Source organism: Gallus gallus, chromosome 15 (assembly GCF_016699485.2).
Source record: "Gallus gallus isolate bGalGal1 chromosome 15, bGalGal1.mat.broiler.GRCg7b, whole genome shotgun sequence".
Taxonomy (NCBI): Eukaryota; Metazoa; Chordata; class Aves; order Galliformes; family Phasianidae; genus Gallus; species Gallus gallus.
The window spans coordinates 5,386,839-5,405,205 of NC_052546.1; the positions used below are offsets into that span (position 1 = coordinate 5,386,839).

General features: G+C 38.9%; 1 protein-coding gene and 2 long non-coding RNA genes across 10 annotated transcripts in view; 2 read left to right on the forward strand and 1 right to left on the reverse strand.

The window, feature by feature from the left end:
* The window catches only part of LOC101750545, a 30,779-nt gene extending 26,063 nt beyond the window's left edge, over window positions 1–4,716 (forward strand). For all 3 annotated transcript variants that reach the window (XR_005840134.2, XR_005840135.2, XR_005840136.2), the window contains 2 exons: window positions 1,006–1,430; window positions 2,008–4,716. This is a non-coding gene — a long non-coding RNA (uncharacterized LOC101750545). The remainder of the gene's footprint in view (window positions 1–1,005; window positions 1,431–2,007) is intronic.
* Window positions 1–18,367, reverse strand: part of IFT81 (intraflagellar transport 81) — a 44,895-nt gene that overhangs the window by 2,802 nt on the left and 23,726 nt on the right. For 3 of the 5 annotated variants that reach the window (NM_001252309.4, XM_046901133.1, XM_046901134.1), the window contains 8 exons: window positions 14,390–14,539; window positions 13,215–13,343; window positions 12,185–12,274; window positions 10,705–10,791; window positions 9,692–9,763; window positions 9,521–9,606; window positions 5,916–5,961; window positions 3,404–4,950 (listed from right to left, as the gene is read on the reverse strand). In NM_001252309.4, coding sequence (NP_001239238.3) covers window positions 4,768–4,950; window positions 5,916–5,961; window positions 9,521–9,606; window positions 9,692–9,763; window positions 10,705–10,791; window positions 12,185–12,274; window positions 13,215–13,343; window positions 14,390–14,539 — 843 coding nt within the window. In that variant the 3' untranslated portion in view covers window positions 3,404–4,767. Of the gene's footprint in view, window positions 1–3,403; window positions 4,951–5,915; window positions 5,962–9,520; window positions 9,607–9,691; window positions 9,764–10,704; window positions 11,745–12,184; window positions 12,275–13,214; window positions 13,344–14,389; window positions 14,540–18,367 lie in introns of those variants that run through there. The other 2 variants (XM_046901132.1, XM_040648006.2) reach the window with 2 other exon arrangements.
* On the forward strand, window positions 13,338–16,677 carry LOC121106887. Of its 2 annotated transcripts, XR_005840141.1 has the most exons (3): window positions 13,338–13,666; window positions 14,771–14,961; window positions 15,078–16,677. It is a non-coding gene; the product is annotated as an uncharacterized LOC121106887 (long non-coding RNA). The 2 variants fall into 2 exon arrangements; XR_005840140.1 differs by having other exon boundaries at window positions 14,771–16,677.

Here is an 18,367-nt window from a genome sequence, read left to right on the forward strand (position 1 = left end):
CTGCAGGAAAAGAACTCCAGCTCCTGGCATTTAGCAAATGCTGGTTGTGTATATCCTGATTTGCAGAAATGTAATTGTCTCAAAATGATGCGGAATGGAGATACGATAAAAAGGTTAAAATACACTTCTTATCCTTATAACAAATAGAAACAATGTTGTGAAATACAAGGTAATGTGTGATGTGGTATATTAAATGTTATAAATATTCCAGCATGAGACTGGGCAAGACAGCCTCTCACAGTTGTCTAATAAAAAAAAAATCAAACTGTAGTGGATTTTGGTAGTGCTGAGAAACACTCACACAAACACTTAATTCTTGTAAATTAAATGCTTTTAAAGGAACATTGATTTGCATTGGCCAAAAGTTGTTAATTTTAAGATAATTATAGTTGTTCTTTTTCTCTCTGTCATACAAATCTGATCCTGGCCCTTTAATTTCTACTTGTTCCATCAGGAGGAAGAGCTAAATCCAGCAGACCTTACTTTGGCAAAACTCCCACTGAAGTCAGTGAGGGTTTTGTGAGAGTATGGACTGCATGATTTGTCTCACAGTTCCTGCTGATTATTTGGAGTGTGATTGCTCCCCGCCTCAAGTACCAGAGCTCCTCACTGAGTCTGACATTCCCACAGCACATGGCTGACAGCACTTTCCCTCTGTAAATTGGGAGCTTGAAAAGCAGTGTAATGCAATAGTGAAAAATACCCTTTTCACCCAGTGACCTTCAAAGCAACCGACTGCCCTGGGAGTTCTGAGACTGCCACTGCAGAACCAACACTACAGAAACACTTGAGAATTTAAAGAGCGTATTTTAAATTCATGCTGAGAATTTAAAGAACTCTTTAAACAATCTGAAAATGGGTCAAATTCTGATTGTTAGAAAACAATGCATCGATTGGGTGTTGCCCACAAAGGTGATACCTTATGATGAAGTGGTGATTCACGTAGTATTTCCTCATTGCAACGCTGTTGTGTCCCTGCAAATTTTAATTCTGTTTCCTTTGCAGATTACGATAGAGAAAGGCAGCTGAAGAGTTAACAGCATCCCGTCTGCAGGATACCTACTGCTACAAAAGATAACACAGGGCAAACATAGAGAACAAGCTCTTCATCTTTTTCACTTAAATCTGAGCAAATGCAGCACCAATGAGAGAAAGCAGATCTGCATGCATCCATGCGGTCCTCATCCCCAAACAAGATGATGGAATAAGTTTCCCACACTCTGCTGTGTCAATGTGTCATGACCTTTCTCCCAAGGTGACACCTTTTGGGTAACAGCACTCAGTCTCTGCTGTCTTTCAGTCATGTTTGTCTGCCTTCTTGTGGAAGCTGACTCCAGGCTCACCAGAAGCTGCCAGAGTGGTGATTTAGGAATTCAGAGTGGTCCTGCCAAATTGCTCTGCTTACATCACTTGCTGAGGACAGCAGCCAGGTAGCTAACGGTGAACTTTGAGTCACTGTTGATCTGGGCCAGACATGAAATAGTGATATAAAGAGAAAAAGCTCTCCACTTCCAGTTCCTGAACCAGCAAGTCATTTTGGAGAATGGTTTTTGTGTTGCTTGTTGGCTACTTCATTCATTCTTATTGATCAGAAAATGCTCATCGTAAGCACATTGTCTAAGCACTGAACTGTTGTTAAATACTTGTTGTATTGCATTTTGTAACAGAGATCAACATCATATCTGTAAAAAAGCCTTATCAAGAAAGCTCTGGAAATCTGTATATTTAAACAGAGTAAAATACAATAGCAGGACTTCTATGTTTGTGGGCAACTATACTACAATAGTAGTAATATCTACATGTGAATAAAGGTGTACTAATAAATATTCCTAGATCTGGGTCACTTAAAGTATAAGAACACTTCCTACAGTCCATAGGGAAGTAACATGGTAGTATAAATGAAATAATCTCATATTCAAATGATAAAATGGCTCTTTATGTAACACGATAGATGTACTGTTCTCTCATGTCTATTTTTCTGATGCCTATAACTGTTTCATCTCTTAGGCCCATGTGGAGCTTTCCTGTGGCTCTAGGGATAGTTGGTGTTAATATGACTCAATAATGCAAAGCTGCACAATGCCACCTGGAAAACTTCATCCAGTTCTGGACGAAGACAAGGAGAACCCTTTTGAAGCAAAGTAATCCGTTGCTCGTAAGTAACTGCTCCAATCAGTGTTCTAACTAGAAGATATTTGGTAAGTGCAGAGACCCCACATTTAGCTATGCGCATTTTTTATTTATTTGGGCCTTTGCCAAAGGAAGGCAGCTATTTTTCCATATAGTATGTTTAATCTTATTAATTAACTAGCTAGATTATTATTAATAAAGTGAAAAAAATTAGGAATAAGCTTTTCCTTACAATTTAGGAAGTAATAGTACAACTGCAAAACTCAGTCAAAGATTTCTGAACGCTCCCTTAAAATCACAAACCATATGGAAAAGCCACTGAGCAGAAACCATTAAGGCTGCATTTATTAAATGTCCACTTATATAAAAGCTAAAAATAGCTTTCGAGTTTTTCCAATTTTCTTTTCATAACAGTCATTATGATTTTCTGCTTCATCTCAGAAAGTAATTTTGCTACTGCTGTAGTGTATAATCTATGTGCCCTTTCTCGGTGCTGTACAAATGACAGAGAGCTAATCAGATCAGAGCAACAATCACGTCATCACTGAGTAACTAGCAATAAACTGTTTTTACAAGGAAGAAAGATGAACTATTTTTAGGGTAACTGAACAGAAAAACAGAAAATGGTTATACTCAGTCTTACTCTACATCATTGCTATGAATTTCAAAAGCATTACTTTTTTTCCTGGGCAGCAGACTAATAGCTGCAATAAATCTTTGTATAAATGGTCTAGTCAAATAGGGGTTTTAGGGATTTGTTATAAAATGTTGAGGTATAAAAAATGCCCTTTCTCCCTGTCCTGTCAGCTTTGATCCGCAGGCAGTCCTCCAGCTCTGATCACTAAGTAACCTAAATGCCCAGGGAAGAGGCTGCTGGTGGCAATGCAGTACCTTCTCCCCACTTAACTAACTGCCAGTGTCCTACACAACAGCCTTCCCTCCATGCTCACTGATAATGTGCGTAGCAGAGAATGTGCTGCTTCTCCTTGTCCTGGGAAAGATCAATGTGCAGCTGTTGAGAAAGACTATCTTCAGCTATTCAGCAGCGTGGGAGGGCTTGCATGAGGATGTCCTGAGTATCTACGGACATGCTCCTTAGGCGTACAGTGGGATTCAAAACCTTTGGGGGCATCTGAAAGAAATGTAATTAAATAGCCCTGAGCTTTTCAAACCACTTTCTCCTGTGGCCCATCCAGAAACTTGTCAGTAAGAATTTACTTTCTATTACTAATTTCACCTATGACATATGGAAAATAACACCATTCAGTCAAAATGTAGTCATTGGATTTTATTTGAGCTCTATTAGCAAATATACTTAACGTAAAGACAAATTAGGAACTATACAGTTACCATACCCTCCTTTGATAGAGAAAATAGCAGATCAATTAATTAGGTGTCAGAAAAGGCTAAATCATTTATTGTGTCCAAATTACATCTGAAAAAAACTATCAGTGAAAAAAATCCATTCTTATTTAGGCAGGAAAAAGAACAAAATTCAATAAGCCAAGAGACTACAGAAGAACAGCAGGAGCTCTCGTCACCCAGACTTATCTCTCTGCTTCTGGTCTTTTGATTGTGACTAAGAGGCGCTCATCAGAAATGATGAAGCGTGAGGGACAGTTTCAAGCCTCATCTGCATTCCTCTTACCCTGGGTTAGCTGTAGGTCTCATGATGCAATTTTAAGGGCCGTGACAGTTGCCTGTGGCCCACAGGTCAAAGCCTGACTACAAGGGAGCCTTGCATATCTGTTCTGCATACCCCACCATACGCAGGAACCACTGTGCCATATTTACATCCACAAATAGCCCTCCATCCCTACCTCTTTGGGTAGCACAACCACTTTGAAACCATACTGCATAAGCAGAACAGCAATGTATCTTCAATGGAGAAAGGTTTTAGTGGACCACAGCTAGCACTTTCACATAGACAGCTAAGAAAACTTAGAAAAAGGTATATGTTTCTATATGCAAAAAATATAGATTAGTTAAAAACAACAAGAGATAGTGGAACGAGCTCAGAATCCAAGTAATTGTTCTCAGAACCTAGTCCTGGCGCTATTGCAATGAACTGTCTCCTGGAAGCACAATCAGTTCAATTGAACCATGCAAAGAAAGTATGAGGAGGAGTGTGCAAGCAACGTCTGTGCAGCTCAGAGTGAAAATGGCTCCATTCTTGCCAGTCACACTAGATGAATAAAGACAATGGGAAAAGAGAGGGCCAAGCCAGGAGGTCCACAATTATACAATACCAAGTACCAGACCTTGCAAAAATATAACCTTAGTGATACGGAATAAGGAGCAGAGCTATTACGTAAGTTTTCTGTGACCCTGGAAAAGGATTTGTTTTCCTTTGATCTCTCTGCAGATGCATGCCATTCCCAGCCTTCTAAAACAAAGATTTATGATGAGGTTCACCCTAGCACAGATCTCATAACAGATCTTCCCATCTCTGTTTTGTTGTCACTTAAACACTGGAGGAACAACTTCATATTTTAGGTGCACTTTATCCATCAGAAACAGATAAGGTACAACAAATTCATATAAAAATGATGAAAGCAACAATGTTTAGAAAGAAGTTACCTTTGAGAAGCCAACCCACAGTCTTCTTACTTGATGTCAGTATAAAGAAGGAAGAGTTCACAGTACAAGCCTATCTTTACCTGCTTCTTGGATGACTTGACCAATGGCTGTTTGATTTTGTTGTTTTAGAAAACATTCTCTCTTACATTCCATTAACTGCTCGAAATCCTGCCACATTTTAATTTGCTTCATATTAGGCCCGTGACTTTCCCGTACAACTTTCTGCTTCTCTCGTAATTTCTGTTGAAAATACAAAAAATATCCGATTGCTGAAACAGTCTATATCCAAAAATTGCTTACAGAGGCAATGGAACGGCAAAAGAATGACAAGGATTTTTACAAGCTACTGAAATATTATTATTACTTTTTGTTCAAGTTAGTAACACTCCCTGCAAGTGATAAATCAATCAGCACTGGGGACTTAGGCATCTGCTTTGTATGGACTAACAATTGCTTCAAAGTTTTAAAGCCGTCTCGTATATTTGAGAAGTTATGCTAAAATCTGAGTTTATTTCCATACAGAGCTCTTACAGTCTCAAGTAGCAGCCTGCAGTGCATTCATATGATCATATTATAAACGTGACATTAATGTTTTACAATGAAACTCACTATTGATCATTAATGGTGACGGCCCAGACCTGTAAAAATCACTCAACAGACTGACTCATAAAAAGAAAACCAATAAAAGAAAGATGTTTAGTGTGAATGTACATCAGCACCTCTTCTGTGCTGATCTGAGCTTCGTACAAGATTAAGAAGTGGACAACTGCTTTTGTTTAGCACTGCTACAATGATGATCCCTTGGCCTTTAATAACAGCGATAAGGCTGACAGGCCCAAAATTTATTGTCATCAACGGGTTGCTTTATATACAACATCAAATTTGAGCTGGCACAGTTTGTCATGTCCGTGTTTCAGCTTCTTATCCAAATGGTTTACTGGGAATGTGCTGTCACGTTAAGCTGTTTGACTATCTTTTACAAGCGGCTCATGCTATACTCTGCAGGAAATCAAGCCCTGAAGAGCTAGCATGATCTCTTCTCAGGGTATTAATTACCATTGCCAGCAGTAATGGAATTTTTCTTTGTAGGCTGCAATATGCTTTTTATAAAAGGCTGGCCACAGCCTTTGGTAATAAGGCCCATGAAAATATGAATGCTATGATTTTTTGATTTTTTTTTTTAAAGGTAAAAACCTCATTCTTACCTTCCCAAGGTTTTCTTGTTCAAGGATCATTCGTGTATACTGTTCTCTAAAGGAAATACGTAATAATTTCGTTATGAATTTTGTCTGGTTCTTTATAATACAACATTATAATATAAAGAAAGCATAAAGAATTCTGAACATATCAGGAGGCTCATAAACGAAGTCAGAAGAGGAAGCACAGAGAAGCATTTCTGTCACTAGACAACACATCCCGTGACATCAGGGATCCAATCACTCTGATTCTCTCAGGTGTGCGGTTGGGAAAAGCAACACTGGATAAGATCTCTTACATTTTTGAAACAGGTGTAGCTATTGCTGCATCGAGCTTGAAGACAACAGCAAGAACTTTTAGACAGTCATAGTCTGAACTTAGCCAGGAGCCTACTTCCTACAAGCATCAAAGGTTACAAATACACAGCCCTTAAATGCTGCAAATGTAGTGTTAGAATGAGTGGGAAAATACAGGAATGAGAAAGAATAGTATTTCAAATCCAATCGCTGCAAAGGAACCACCGTGGGTTCCTCACTTTCAGAAAACAGCCGTCACATTTAAGTGCCTAAATATAGGCTTAGGAGGGTTAACTGTTGACATGCATTGTAAAAAATCTTGGCTGTACACCTTTGTCTGTAACAGTGGCCGGATCGCTTTCTGACACAGGCAAACTCAATACTTGAAACCTGACAATATAATATTACAAACCATAGCAGCATAGTTCAGACACATTAAATAACTTATTTTTAAAATGGACAAAAATCTCTCCACTGATTGGCTTGAAAAAAAAAAAAAAGATATTTTGAGTATAACAGTACAGTTAGAGGTTCAGAGCTTGCTTGTGGAATATAAAATAACTCAGTGCATATCAAGAACTTTTCAAATTGCTCAGAACAAAAGAACTTTGCATAGAGAAATTCTTATTTCCAAAAAGAAACATCAGCCTTCCTAATATCAGTGTGAATGTTTGCTAGAGCGCAGTGAGCGGCAGCGCAGAACCAATGTTCCTCGTATTCCTCCCATTTCTAAGAGGTCCTCCACAATTTTGACCAGAGCACTTGGGCCCCAGGCCACCTGGTCCTGCCTGCCATGCTCCCCACAGAATGGATGCGCAAGGAATGCAGCTGGATCGTTTTATGATCTGTCACTCTTGGACAATTCCAGCCAGAACAAATCAGAGCAGTCTTGAGACTGCTCCAAGTGCTGTGCAGACACAGCTGATCCCCAGCAACCCTCACCGAACTGGAGAGGCAGAGAACAACACTGACTCTTATTTCCACTGGCACACAGCATATGTTCACACACATTTGGCCTTAAAAATATTTTTTTGTTTAATAGAATTTTCAAAGTAATAAAATTAGATGTCTTTTGTAGTAAGCTTTTCTTTACTATTTATAATGATGACTGGAAAGAATGCAACTTGATAACTTCATTTAAAAAAAAAATAATCTATTTTTAGAGAAGAAAATTAACTTTTCACATTCCTAAGGACTGACTCCACGGAACAGAGAGTTTATGTTCGAAAAAAGAGAGTTGGAATTAAGACATTTTTTGTTCAATACGTTGTTAGGAAAGTGCTGTTCTATTTATGGTTCATTTTCACTCCGTTTACATTCCAGTGCTTGCTGAAAAATACATTCATGTTCTAAAATGATGTCTAGAAACGTTCAGGTTTTTTTTTTTCTTTTTTTTTTGTGAAGATCCTTATGTTGAACTTTGTTGTAATTCATTTAAATGCAGCTGGTCTGCAACCTCTCACACAAGGTCAGAAATGTGTATAGTCACTGCGAGAGGGAGAATTTCTCTAGCTTCTGTGCCCACCATTAGCAAGCAAAGCAGGGACAGCAGAGAGAATGGTAATGCTTGCTCACATTCTCCTCACCATACCTGGAATTACATAGCTGGACTCACCCTAAATTCCAGCACTTGGATTCAGTGGCTTGTCTGTGTGAATATCGACACTGTGGATGTTCTTGTCACAAGTGTTTGAGCTGGAGCGTTTTTTGCTTAACATTTGTGAATAAACCGAGACCCTCCCCTTCCCCGCAGAGCCATAAAAGGACAGTGCCTGCTGTTTGACCCGCGCTTCCTCTCAGCTGCTTGCCCGTGCTGCCTTTCATACTAATGAATATTTGCATCATCACTGAGTTTTTTCCTCACAGCTACTTTTCTTTTTACACTTCTACTTCATTTTGTTATTGACAGCTTTTGTTAGAGACATCTTCTTCAGTCCACTTCCCAATGAAGAAATTGCCTCGGGTGATACTGGATGATATTTGCCTATTTGGATGGGGGCTTTGGGCAGCCTGACCTGATGGGAGGTATCCCCAGCAGGGGGGTTGGAACAAAATTAAGGTTCCTTCCACCCCAAACAATCCTGCGATGCTATGTTGATTACCAACTTAGCATTGCTTCCCTAGTTGCCACCACTGCAACAGAACTGACCAGAAATTATTCTGAGAGGCAGAAGCCTAACAGGACAGACAACTTGGGAAATTAACTTATTCTTCCATAGCCTTTGAGAAATGGTAGAAAACTTTAGGTTTTCTTCTTGTGATATCTGCTTGACAAATGGTCTGAAGCTTTATAATGAAATGCAGAATGATTACTGTCTAACTAGGTTTTGTCTTTGCTGTGCTGCTCAGTCATGTTTTTGAACTGTTTTCTGAATGGAACAGTTCTGTGAGGCATTTTGGCATGTTGTACTGAAGACTGTACATGAACCACAGTTCTAACGTGATAGCTTATACAGATCTCAAGTAACAATCTGTCACGTCTCTGAAATACAAAGGCAGAAATCTAAGAAGAGGCTTCACATCAAAGGTCAATACTGCTATGGATTTTGAAGTCTATGCAATAAAGCCAACTGCAGCAATGCTCACTGATGCAGGTGGTGAAACAGAGGTACAGGGCAGAGCTGATTCCCAATCTGCACTGAACTATAAATGGGATTCTCTAGAGACTCCTTCATACAGCAGTACCAGACAAAGGGTCTTGAAAAACCTCTCACTTTGATGCAACTGTCCTGTCAATTAATTGGAAAGTAAGGATGAAAGTTACTGCGATGGCACAGAAACCACAAAAAGGAGCAAAACAAAACTAACTAGGATGTGTATATTCAGTCCTCCATTTCTGGACTAGTGATGGTAACAGCTACTGCATCTGAAAGAACAGCAGATTTGCAAGGAGTTGCCAGAATCTGATGGCAGCGTATGGTTGCTCTCTTTGAGGGGTGGAATATCTTCTACAAGCTGGAGTCTCAGGGCAAACTTGGCAGAGGCATTATGCCTGGTAGAGCCATGCTTCCCGTGGGACCTGGCTGAAGCATGGCTTCTCTGAGCTTGTGCCAACAGGGGCTGCGAGTTAAAGCCACTATCTGGGGCCTATAATCTCCAGCAGGAGGGGAAAATCTTCTGGTATGTCTGAGAGAACTCATAGGTTTACAGCAGCATATACTGGAATTCAAGATGCTTATTTTTAGATTATTATAGCGTTTCTAAATTTATCAGGTGAACTCCTCCAGTTCAAATGCCAGTGAGAAAATTCCTAACTTCAGTCTCAGATTCTGAATATCCTTCAGCTTAACACAAAAGAAATACACTAATATGGTTACCGAATTGCCTTTCGTCTCTCCTGTGGATCTGGGGAGACGTACGTCTTCATTTCTTCTTTAACACGCTGCAGCTGTACTTCTAGATTCTACAATGAAAGATACAAATGTTTTAAGAAATACATAATTCCTATTTTATTTCACAGAATGATTTAGTCCCTCCTGTGACCTTACTTTTTTCATGCAGTTCACATAGTGGTAGTTACTTTCTTCCTGAGTGCACTCCTCGAGAAGTCCCTTCACTTCCTGTAGTACGAGAATCAGATTTCAATGGATGTTCTCACTGATGATCCATTCGTGTTGCTGTATAAACCATGATAGTTCATAACACAAAAAGGCATGACTTTGATTAAGCCATACAGAGGTACGTACAGAGGTGCAGGGAAAGAGTACCTATGCATCCACCTACACTTTAAATGTACACTGTTTTTAGTTTGAAATATATTCCTTATGCTGGCAAGCCCTTGAAAAACCAAATCCAGACAAAGTTCATAGGAGACAATCCACAGATTCATATAAATATATTTTATATGTATTTATCCTGTTCCCACATCAGAATATTGAACTGATTTAGCTACCTCCCTTCCTAAAAGTGCTGCAGTCCAAGCAATATGTAAGCTACATACAGGCAAGCTCCTAGATAGATCTATATTGCTGTATTTATGTATTTATTTTTAAGGTTTTATTTTTGTCCATAATTCTCAAGAATGCATGATGAGTCACATTTAATGAAGAATCCTTGCCATCAGTTTCAGTGCATTAATTAGCCATTGGATTGGTTTTGCTAAATTAAAGAGTATGCTAAACGCATGTGAAGATTTGTCTTTATAAATTAATCCTTAACATTTTATTGTGAAATTCTTTTCTAACAGATACTTAGGTCAGCAGGATTTCTGGCAGATGCCTCTTCTTTCACTCTTGCTAATCAGTGCTGGACTTCAGTGGATGGGCTGATGTAGCACTGAGTTCATTTGCTGCTGTTCAGAACAGGAAGCGTGTAGGACTGCAGCTAGTCCACAGCAGCTTCTGGCATGGTTTGCATAGTTGTGGATCACCATTGACTCACTGCCACCTGAAGTGAACCTAGAGCTTCCATATCCAGAGGGAAGGCAGGGAAAGTACTGAACCATAATGAGTAATGCGTTGCACGACATTTATTAACCAGTGTGACCAAGCCACCACCTTACCTGTTCCAGTGTGGAGCGATTGCTCTCCAACCCTGCTGCACAACTGTCATACTGGATTTTTTTTTCATCACATTCTTGAGTTAATTCCTTATGTGAAAAGGGCAGAAGGGTACATAAATGAAATCTTCAATTGACTGACATGTGACATTCAAGCAGGCTCTTGTTGGTCTCACACATCAACCTCAGCTACTGGCACTCTCCCTGACACTTATGTAAACCCAGCAGGCAGGTGGGTACTGTTACACACACACAGTAAGGCTGCATAGTGGTGAACAAGCTGTATACACCACAACACAGCATGCAAGTTTGCTCTTTACAGCCACAGCTTTAACATCATAGATCATTAGGGCAGCAATTGCAAGAAAAGTGAAAAATAATTACAAAGTTGGAGATGAAGGGATTCATGTACTTACTACCTATGGAAAAACAGCTTTGCTTTTTAGTTGTACGCAACAAATGGCTTAGCCGGATTTCACTTGCTGACACTTTAAATAGAACCATTAAAAATAAGTTTTCTGGACATTTAGTTGATAGATAAAGGGATAGCTCAATTTACTTCTGTGTCAATGAGCCAACTTACAGCAGCTGTGGACCTGAATGACTTCTTCAGCTGTCTGTAAAATTTTGAAAACAGATGGATAAATCTGTCATTCCAACGACTAATATAGGACTGAGATCAATGTACATAAGCATTGGCATGAAACTCATTTCTGATCTATTTCAAAAAAAGAGTTATTTGAGATCGCTAGTACTGAGAAGCACAAAAAGCTTTGAAACTAATTTGAAAGTTAACTTTGCTGTGATTTTGAACCACGATTTTTATTATTTATCATTATAGGTCTTCCCTGTTTTGATTTTTAATTACTACAGAGGACAAAATCTCAGTGTGATTTAGCTTTTAGAAATTCCAGTCTTTTATTTGTTACTTGTTGAAAATCATTCCCGACTTATTCTGCTATTTCCAGCTTTCCTCCAGAATTGATTACATCATCACACAGCACAACAGAGCTTCGTGAGTTATGCTCATCTGTGACTTTGACCTTAATTTTGAAGAATGAGAGAAAGGTTTAATACATTAAAATAAACCTACTTCGGGACTGAAAAGAAATACAACATGAAACAAAGCATGCAATTAAATAAAGTTGATGAGACTCTGGAGATTTGCAGTATTTGAAACTTTCAGGTGTCTGGTAAATGAAATCAAACTTAAACTAACCATATTCTGACTCATTTTTGCACTGTCTCAACTCCTGCACTGTACATCCTTGACCACAAAGGTGCAAATAACTCAACGGCAATGCGTAAAGATGCATGCACCTAAAGCCTATAGGTACAATAAACTCCTGCTCTAACTATAGCACTTGACTGCATGGAGAAATGTGCAGAGCAAAACATAGGACTGCCCCCCAACGTCTGCCTGCTGCCTGCCCTATTTCATCCATATGCACTGTTCAGAGTGTGTTGAAGTGGTTCTACCAACCTGGCACTTTTGACGCAGCTGTCTCAGTTCTTTAATGACAGGAGCTAGGCTTGACTTCTTCTCTGCCACCATAGCGTTTAGTTTCTTTACCTGAACGAGGGACAAGATGTTACACACTGATAATATGGTATTAATACATTTATATTATTAGGATTGTGAAAAGAGATGAAAACAAAAATATGGAGAGAAAAAAAAAGTGTGACAAAAGACTGAACTATATACAACATAAGTGCAGAACTAATTAACAAAGGGAAATTGCACTGTTGCACTGAGATCATTACCACAGAGCAGACCACTTCTGTTCCCACTGTTTAACAAAACACCACAGACAAGACCAGCAGACCCACGTGCCAGATGCCTGAATGGCTTCAGGAGAGGGGAAAACAAAGGTGCTGCACAGAGTTGGACTGACAGAAGAGATCTTTGAATAAACAAACCAACCAAAAAAAAAAAAACCCTGCATAGGTGAAATAAAGTTTGAACTTGCTAAAACAGAATCACTTCAAAATATTTATACTGAAAATTCAAATTCTGCCCAGCTTTCTATTTGAGATTCATTCCGTTTTGATTCTACCACTTTATTTTTAAAGTGCCCTAATGATTTTAAAGAATGCTATTTGGCTTTTGGCTCCTTTATAATATTTTGCTTCTATGGCTACGTGGTAACTTAAAACACTACAGATCTAAGGACAACTGAAAATTAGGCTAAAGAGAAGAAATAACATTTAGTTCTTCAGACAAATGAAGTATTTTTAAATGAATACTTAACTCCAGTGATTTACATACATTTTAGAAAATGATGCTGTAAAAGATTCAAACAATTCATCTGGTCAAATAACAGGCAAAAATAGTCAAAATAGACAAAAAAAATAGACAAAACCTGTTATCTATACTGTTTGAAAGTACCTGTTTTTCTATATAAGCCTATATTAAAAGCGAAAAACCCAACCAAAATATTCAACTTGGTTTTATACTCCGAGAAAGCAGATATCGAAACTGAGGCAATACAACAGCCAAAGACAAACATCACCATTTCAGACATGTTGTCCAGCGTTTGGCCTTTCATCCCATCCACTTCGCTCTTCACTGCAGATACTCTTTCCAGCTCCTCCTGAGTGTAACTATATCCAGAAATACCTTTCTTCTCTTCAATAGCTTGCTGCAGACACAAAATAAATGCTGAATGCGAGTCCATTCATTAATAGAGCAAATTACTTCATAAAGATGAAATACTGTAAGAAAGTAAAAAAGTACTGTAATCCATTTATTTTAAAAGCCATTAGTAATGTAGCTGCCACAACAAACTTCTTCCTCTCGTGCCTGTACAGCAAGCTAGTACCAACTTCCTGTAATACATCACTATTCTGTCATCTAATGCCCAATGAAATTAACAGGAGGTTTCAACAATGTGAAATGGGCTTTAGGTCAGGCTGTGAAGGAGCTCGATATGTGAAATCCAGATGCTTAATCAGAAGATGCAAGGTAGGTGATTTTTTTTTTTTTATAAACAACTGTCAAGCTAAACTAAAGAAATACGGTATTAATTATAGCAATATTAATGTCAGATTACAACATAACTGCATTATATTACATAAAATTTATATTAAGTGCTGATGAAATGGAAGGAGGGTGTTTTTCAGTAAGCTGAAAGCTAGGTGTTGATTTGCAATTTGCAAAACACTCATTCTTAAAAGTGCCATCTATCCACGAACACTAAAGTCAATTATCCTCAAAAATCTTCTGCAAGCATATGTTTAAGAACACATTTGTCTCTACAAGGAGCTGCTGCTACTACAATGGGAGCATTTTGCAGATGTTTGCAGCAGCAAACAGTGCGACAGTCTGTAATGCCCAGGGCTAGAAAGGGTACATTTGATATTAGGGGAAAAACCTAATGTAAGAATGCAGCCCTGCTCCAACTGGAGTTAGTGAAGATCTCCCACTGACTTCAGAAAGCAGGGTCGAGGCCCTCATTCTAAAAAGGAATTGCAGAACATTCATGACTTCCTGTAAAAAACAGTTGCTGAACATGAAGTACAGCAGCTTAGCATAATCAAATAGATTTTGTTCCCTAACGACTCTTTTACTAACGACAGTAGGGTGGTATGCCTTAGGAAATAACCAAACGGCATCCACCTTATTACAGAGCTAGTTAGCAGGGAAGCAAGGGTGGTGGACTGTGGGACTACTAAGTGCCTGCATTACCAACTGCTGCTGGATAGCCTCGTGCCGCTGTTTTAGGAGTTCTTCTGTCCTCTGGAGGATGCCATACTCAGCTGTAATTTCTGCTATTTCCAGTCGCTTCCTTTTATATACTGTGTTCTTGCTCCGGAGCTTATTAACATAGTTTTTAAGCTGCAATGAGAAAGAACAGAAGTAACTATCATTCAGCTTAAAGTGAAAAAGGGCAGGGCCTCATCACGGACTGATACTCTATAAAATATAAATATCCTTTTTGGACTGCGTGCTGAAGGTTAAGTGTTTAGAACAGAGGACTGGAATCAAGGATTCCCAGAGTCTATTTACTTTCAGCAGTGTTTGTTTGCTGTGTGAGATAAGAAATCCATCTCCATTGCTTTATTCCAGCTCAACCATTTGCCATAGAAAGACCCTTCAGTTCTACTCACCACCATTTGACAGCTGGAAAACTAATTACTGTTTGCAAAATGTTCTGAGAATCATGGATAATAAAGTTAACGTAAGAGGAATTTGCACGTCCAGCAGAGCACCAGATCAGCAGTGCCTAACCCCAAACAGCACAGCAGACCAAAAACATGGTAAGAAAGCAGAGAGAAAGCAGAAGGGAACACGGCATGGGAAAAGATGGTCCTGCCTTTTAACTGCTAGTTCTCAATAGTTACAATTTGATGTTCTCTTTCCTTGACTCTTTCAGGACTAACCCATATTATTGGCTAAAGTTCTAAAAACAGGAAAATGAGAGCCCTTGCATAGCAGAGAAACGTGGCGTGTTTCACCCAAATCTGGAGGAATCGGGGAATTTATAGTGTTGTTAAGGACCAAGCAAAATAATTCACATCCTTACAGCTCAGTTACATTGGAATCCACGTGTGCTCAGTTTGCAAGATGAAAAATCAGGTGCCGAAACAAACATGTCATGTTTTTCTTTGCCTGAATGTTTTCCATCTGTCGAACAGGCAGAGCTCTCGGAGCTGCCAGTCACAGCTCCGAAATGCACTCAGATCCAACGATGGAAAACAAATAACACTTATTAGAGTAGATGCAGCAAGAACAGGCTTCGGAGTGTTCCTCACAGGAGTGCTCAGCGTGTGCAGAGCGAACAAATGACAGGATCAGGAGGAAATGGGAACCCCACTACCTCAAGTTTGAAACTGAAACATAACAGAACTTAGATTTTAAAGTTTACTTTCTTTTTTCTTTTTGCAAAATTATGCCACTTCCCCTCCTAAAGAAGGGATCCAAAAATCCAGTGCGACCACAGCCTAAGAACCCCCAGAGTAACTGTATGTTCTATAAAAAGTCTCCTGGGCAAAATGCCCAAAATGAAATCAACCCTGTTCATCTGCCATCCTGTGCAATATCTAGGCCAAAGCTGCTTCTCTCTTGCTATGCTCCACAACTATTTTTAAAGCCAAAAGCTATAAACGTTTTTGGTGAAAGAACAAACCCACAAATTACTCAATGTGCTCTATGCAGATTGGACTATGTGTGGTTTGGAATACCATTTTACATTGTGTGTGCTACCTAGGACAAGGATAGACAAGGTCACCTAATCCACAGCACTGTGCAGCAGAGGCAGTCCTCTTACAGTCATACTGTCATTGTTATATTATTGGCACACTTAGTATAACATCACCAGAATGAATTGTTTTTCATAGCAAATTCGCATATACCCACCTAGCTAACAGACAAGACTTATTTTCTTTTGGTATTGCATAGATAACACCAAGTTTTCTGTGATTTTCAGTACATTATGGAGTATAAATAGCATCTCTCCAATTATTTAAGAGAAGCAGTCCTGGTCTCGATGGAGTGGATCCAGAGAGGTTTCATCTGATCAGTGGAATACTGTAAAGTGCATTGTAAAGGATGACATTTATTGTGTGACCACATACACCAATCAAATCTGAATAATCTTCTGTCAGTGAAAAGCAAACTATGATTCTCTTCACTTCTACAACTACTTTTAAGGTCTTGAAAATAGCTTGAGTGGGAGGTAGAGTATTTGCATGTTCAATATTCAAAGCATAATGTATTTTACAATGGAAGTCAGAGGATTTTGTGGATTAAAGAACTGATTCCACCAATGTTCTGTTATTAGTTGATTAAGTTAAGACTGAATAATAAAAATTTCATCCAAAGCAAACAAGCTGCTCGCAGTGTCCAGTGAAATCTATTCCCTTTAGGAGACAGATGTCTATCTTTCATTACAATCTCTGGCTTTTTAAAAGCTACTAAGTTTTCACGATTTTTTTTTTTTTTTTTTTTTTTGCCATAAATGAGGTGAAATGGTATAAACAGCAGCAGCAAAATGACCATATCTGTAGAAATCAATCAACAGATTGGCACAAGTTTCAAAAGAATTCACCTTCTCCAAATGTAGCACAGATTAGCCCCTGAAAATCTCACTAACTGAAGCCTTCCTTAGATGCAGAGCCAAATTCAGAGCTGGAGCTGTTAGGCTTAACTCCAGTGAAATCAGCAGCTGGTAAGGATCTTCTGGCACAACTAGGTTTCTCCAGTCTAGAAGTTGAGAATCATGCTGTAGATTTCCGAAAACTATAAATAAGCCTCTTGCAAAATCCCAGTGCCTTCATTCCTGTAAGCACGGCTTCTGAAGCTTTGTGCATCTCATGCTCCCATCTATATATAGATGAATAAAAATCAAGCCCTTAAAAATGCTATACAAGATTGGATTTTACTGTTGCAAAACACTACAAAGAACCAAAGGAAGAAAAACTGTCTAGCCACATCAGTTTAAAGCTAACCATCCAAAAGGAATCCATTTTTGACCAACAGCATTTTCCCACAGGCAAGGTCAACTGCTCCCTGCACACAAACAGCAGGCTCAACCTACAGAGTTCCCATGGATCCGTCAGCACTCACAGTAATGCACCATTCAAGGCTATGTCCACCAGCAAGCTTTCCTTTCTCAAGCACTCTAACACAAATAGTTATTTAAGCTTCGAAGATTAAATGACTGGACAAGAACCAAATGCTGGCACTGACTGAGCAGTTAAAGTAAACAAGCCTGTGGGCTCATTTGCTAGCCGAGACAGAGCCCCCTGAGATATAAAAACGATCCAAATGAAAGCAAAGAAAGATTATGCTTTTCCACTGAGCTATTTTTATGGGAGACTGTAACATAAAAAGCATGGAATCCAGACCATGAAGCAGAATGAATGAAAGCAGGACTCTGATATCTCTTACAAGGTCCCAAAGCATGCAGGTAGCTCGCATCCCTGGGAAGATTTCTTGTACTGTGTTCCGTTTTTACTGAAAAACCCACCCGTGCCAGTACTTCACACTTCCTCAGAACCATCCCAAGTCTGACTGCTTACCCCCCCTCCCCAGGAAGGAACGTGAGCACAGCGACCCTGTGCTTCAGTGCGTGGCTGAAGTGGGATCAAAGCCCAGCTCCTCTCATGCTTACTCCTAAATCCTCCCTTTAGTCTCCTGAAAACCAAATTTCCCCCTCCCCAATGAAATTTTCACAAGGTTCTTAGTGTAAGATTATCATTGAAGGAGAAAATGGATAAGCTTGTCTACCAAAAAGAACAAATCCCAGATTAATCGCTTATGTCTGTGTCAACCTTATAAAATACTATTGTGTAGATTACCGTATCAATTTGATTATATTAATCAAAATATTCTTCACAATAAATTGCTACAGAAAATAAAGTATTAATTGTAAAACAAAGTTTCCTTTCTGAAATACAGAATCTTAAAGGTTTCAAAGTTTTCTTGATGAAATTATTTGCATAACCACAGTAATTGCAGAAAATCTTTGCTGACTGTTTTTGTTTCTATTAAGAATTAAGGAGCAGATGTTTTACTTTTTTTTTTTAACTAGACCAATTAATGGGATACAGACTGTCCAAAGCATTAACATTCAGTTTGGAAAAGTTCCTGATCATGACATGTTTTCAATAAAACTCTTTTTAAGAGGCTTTAAAACTGAGCTGGTATTGCCACTGCTGGATA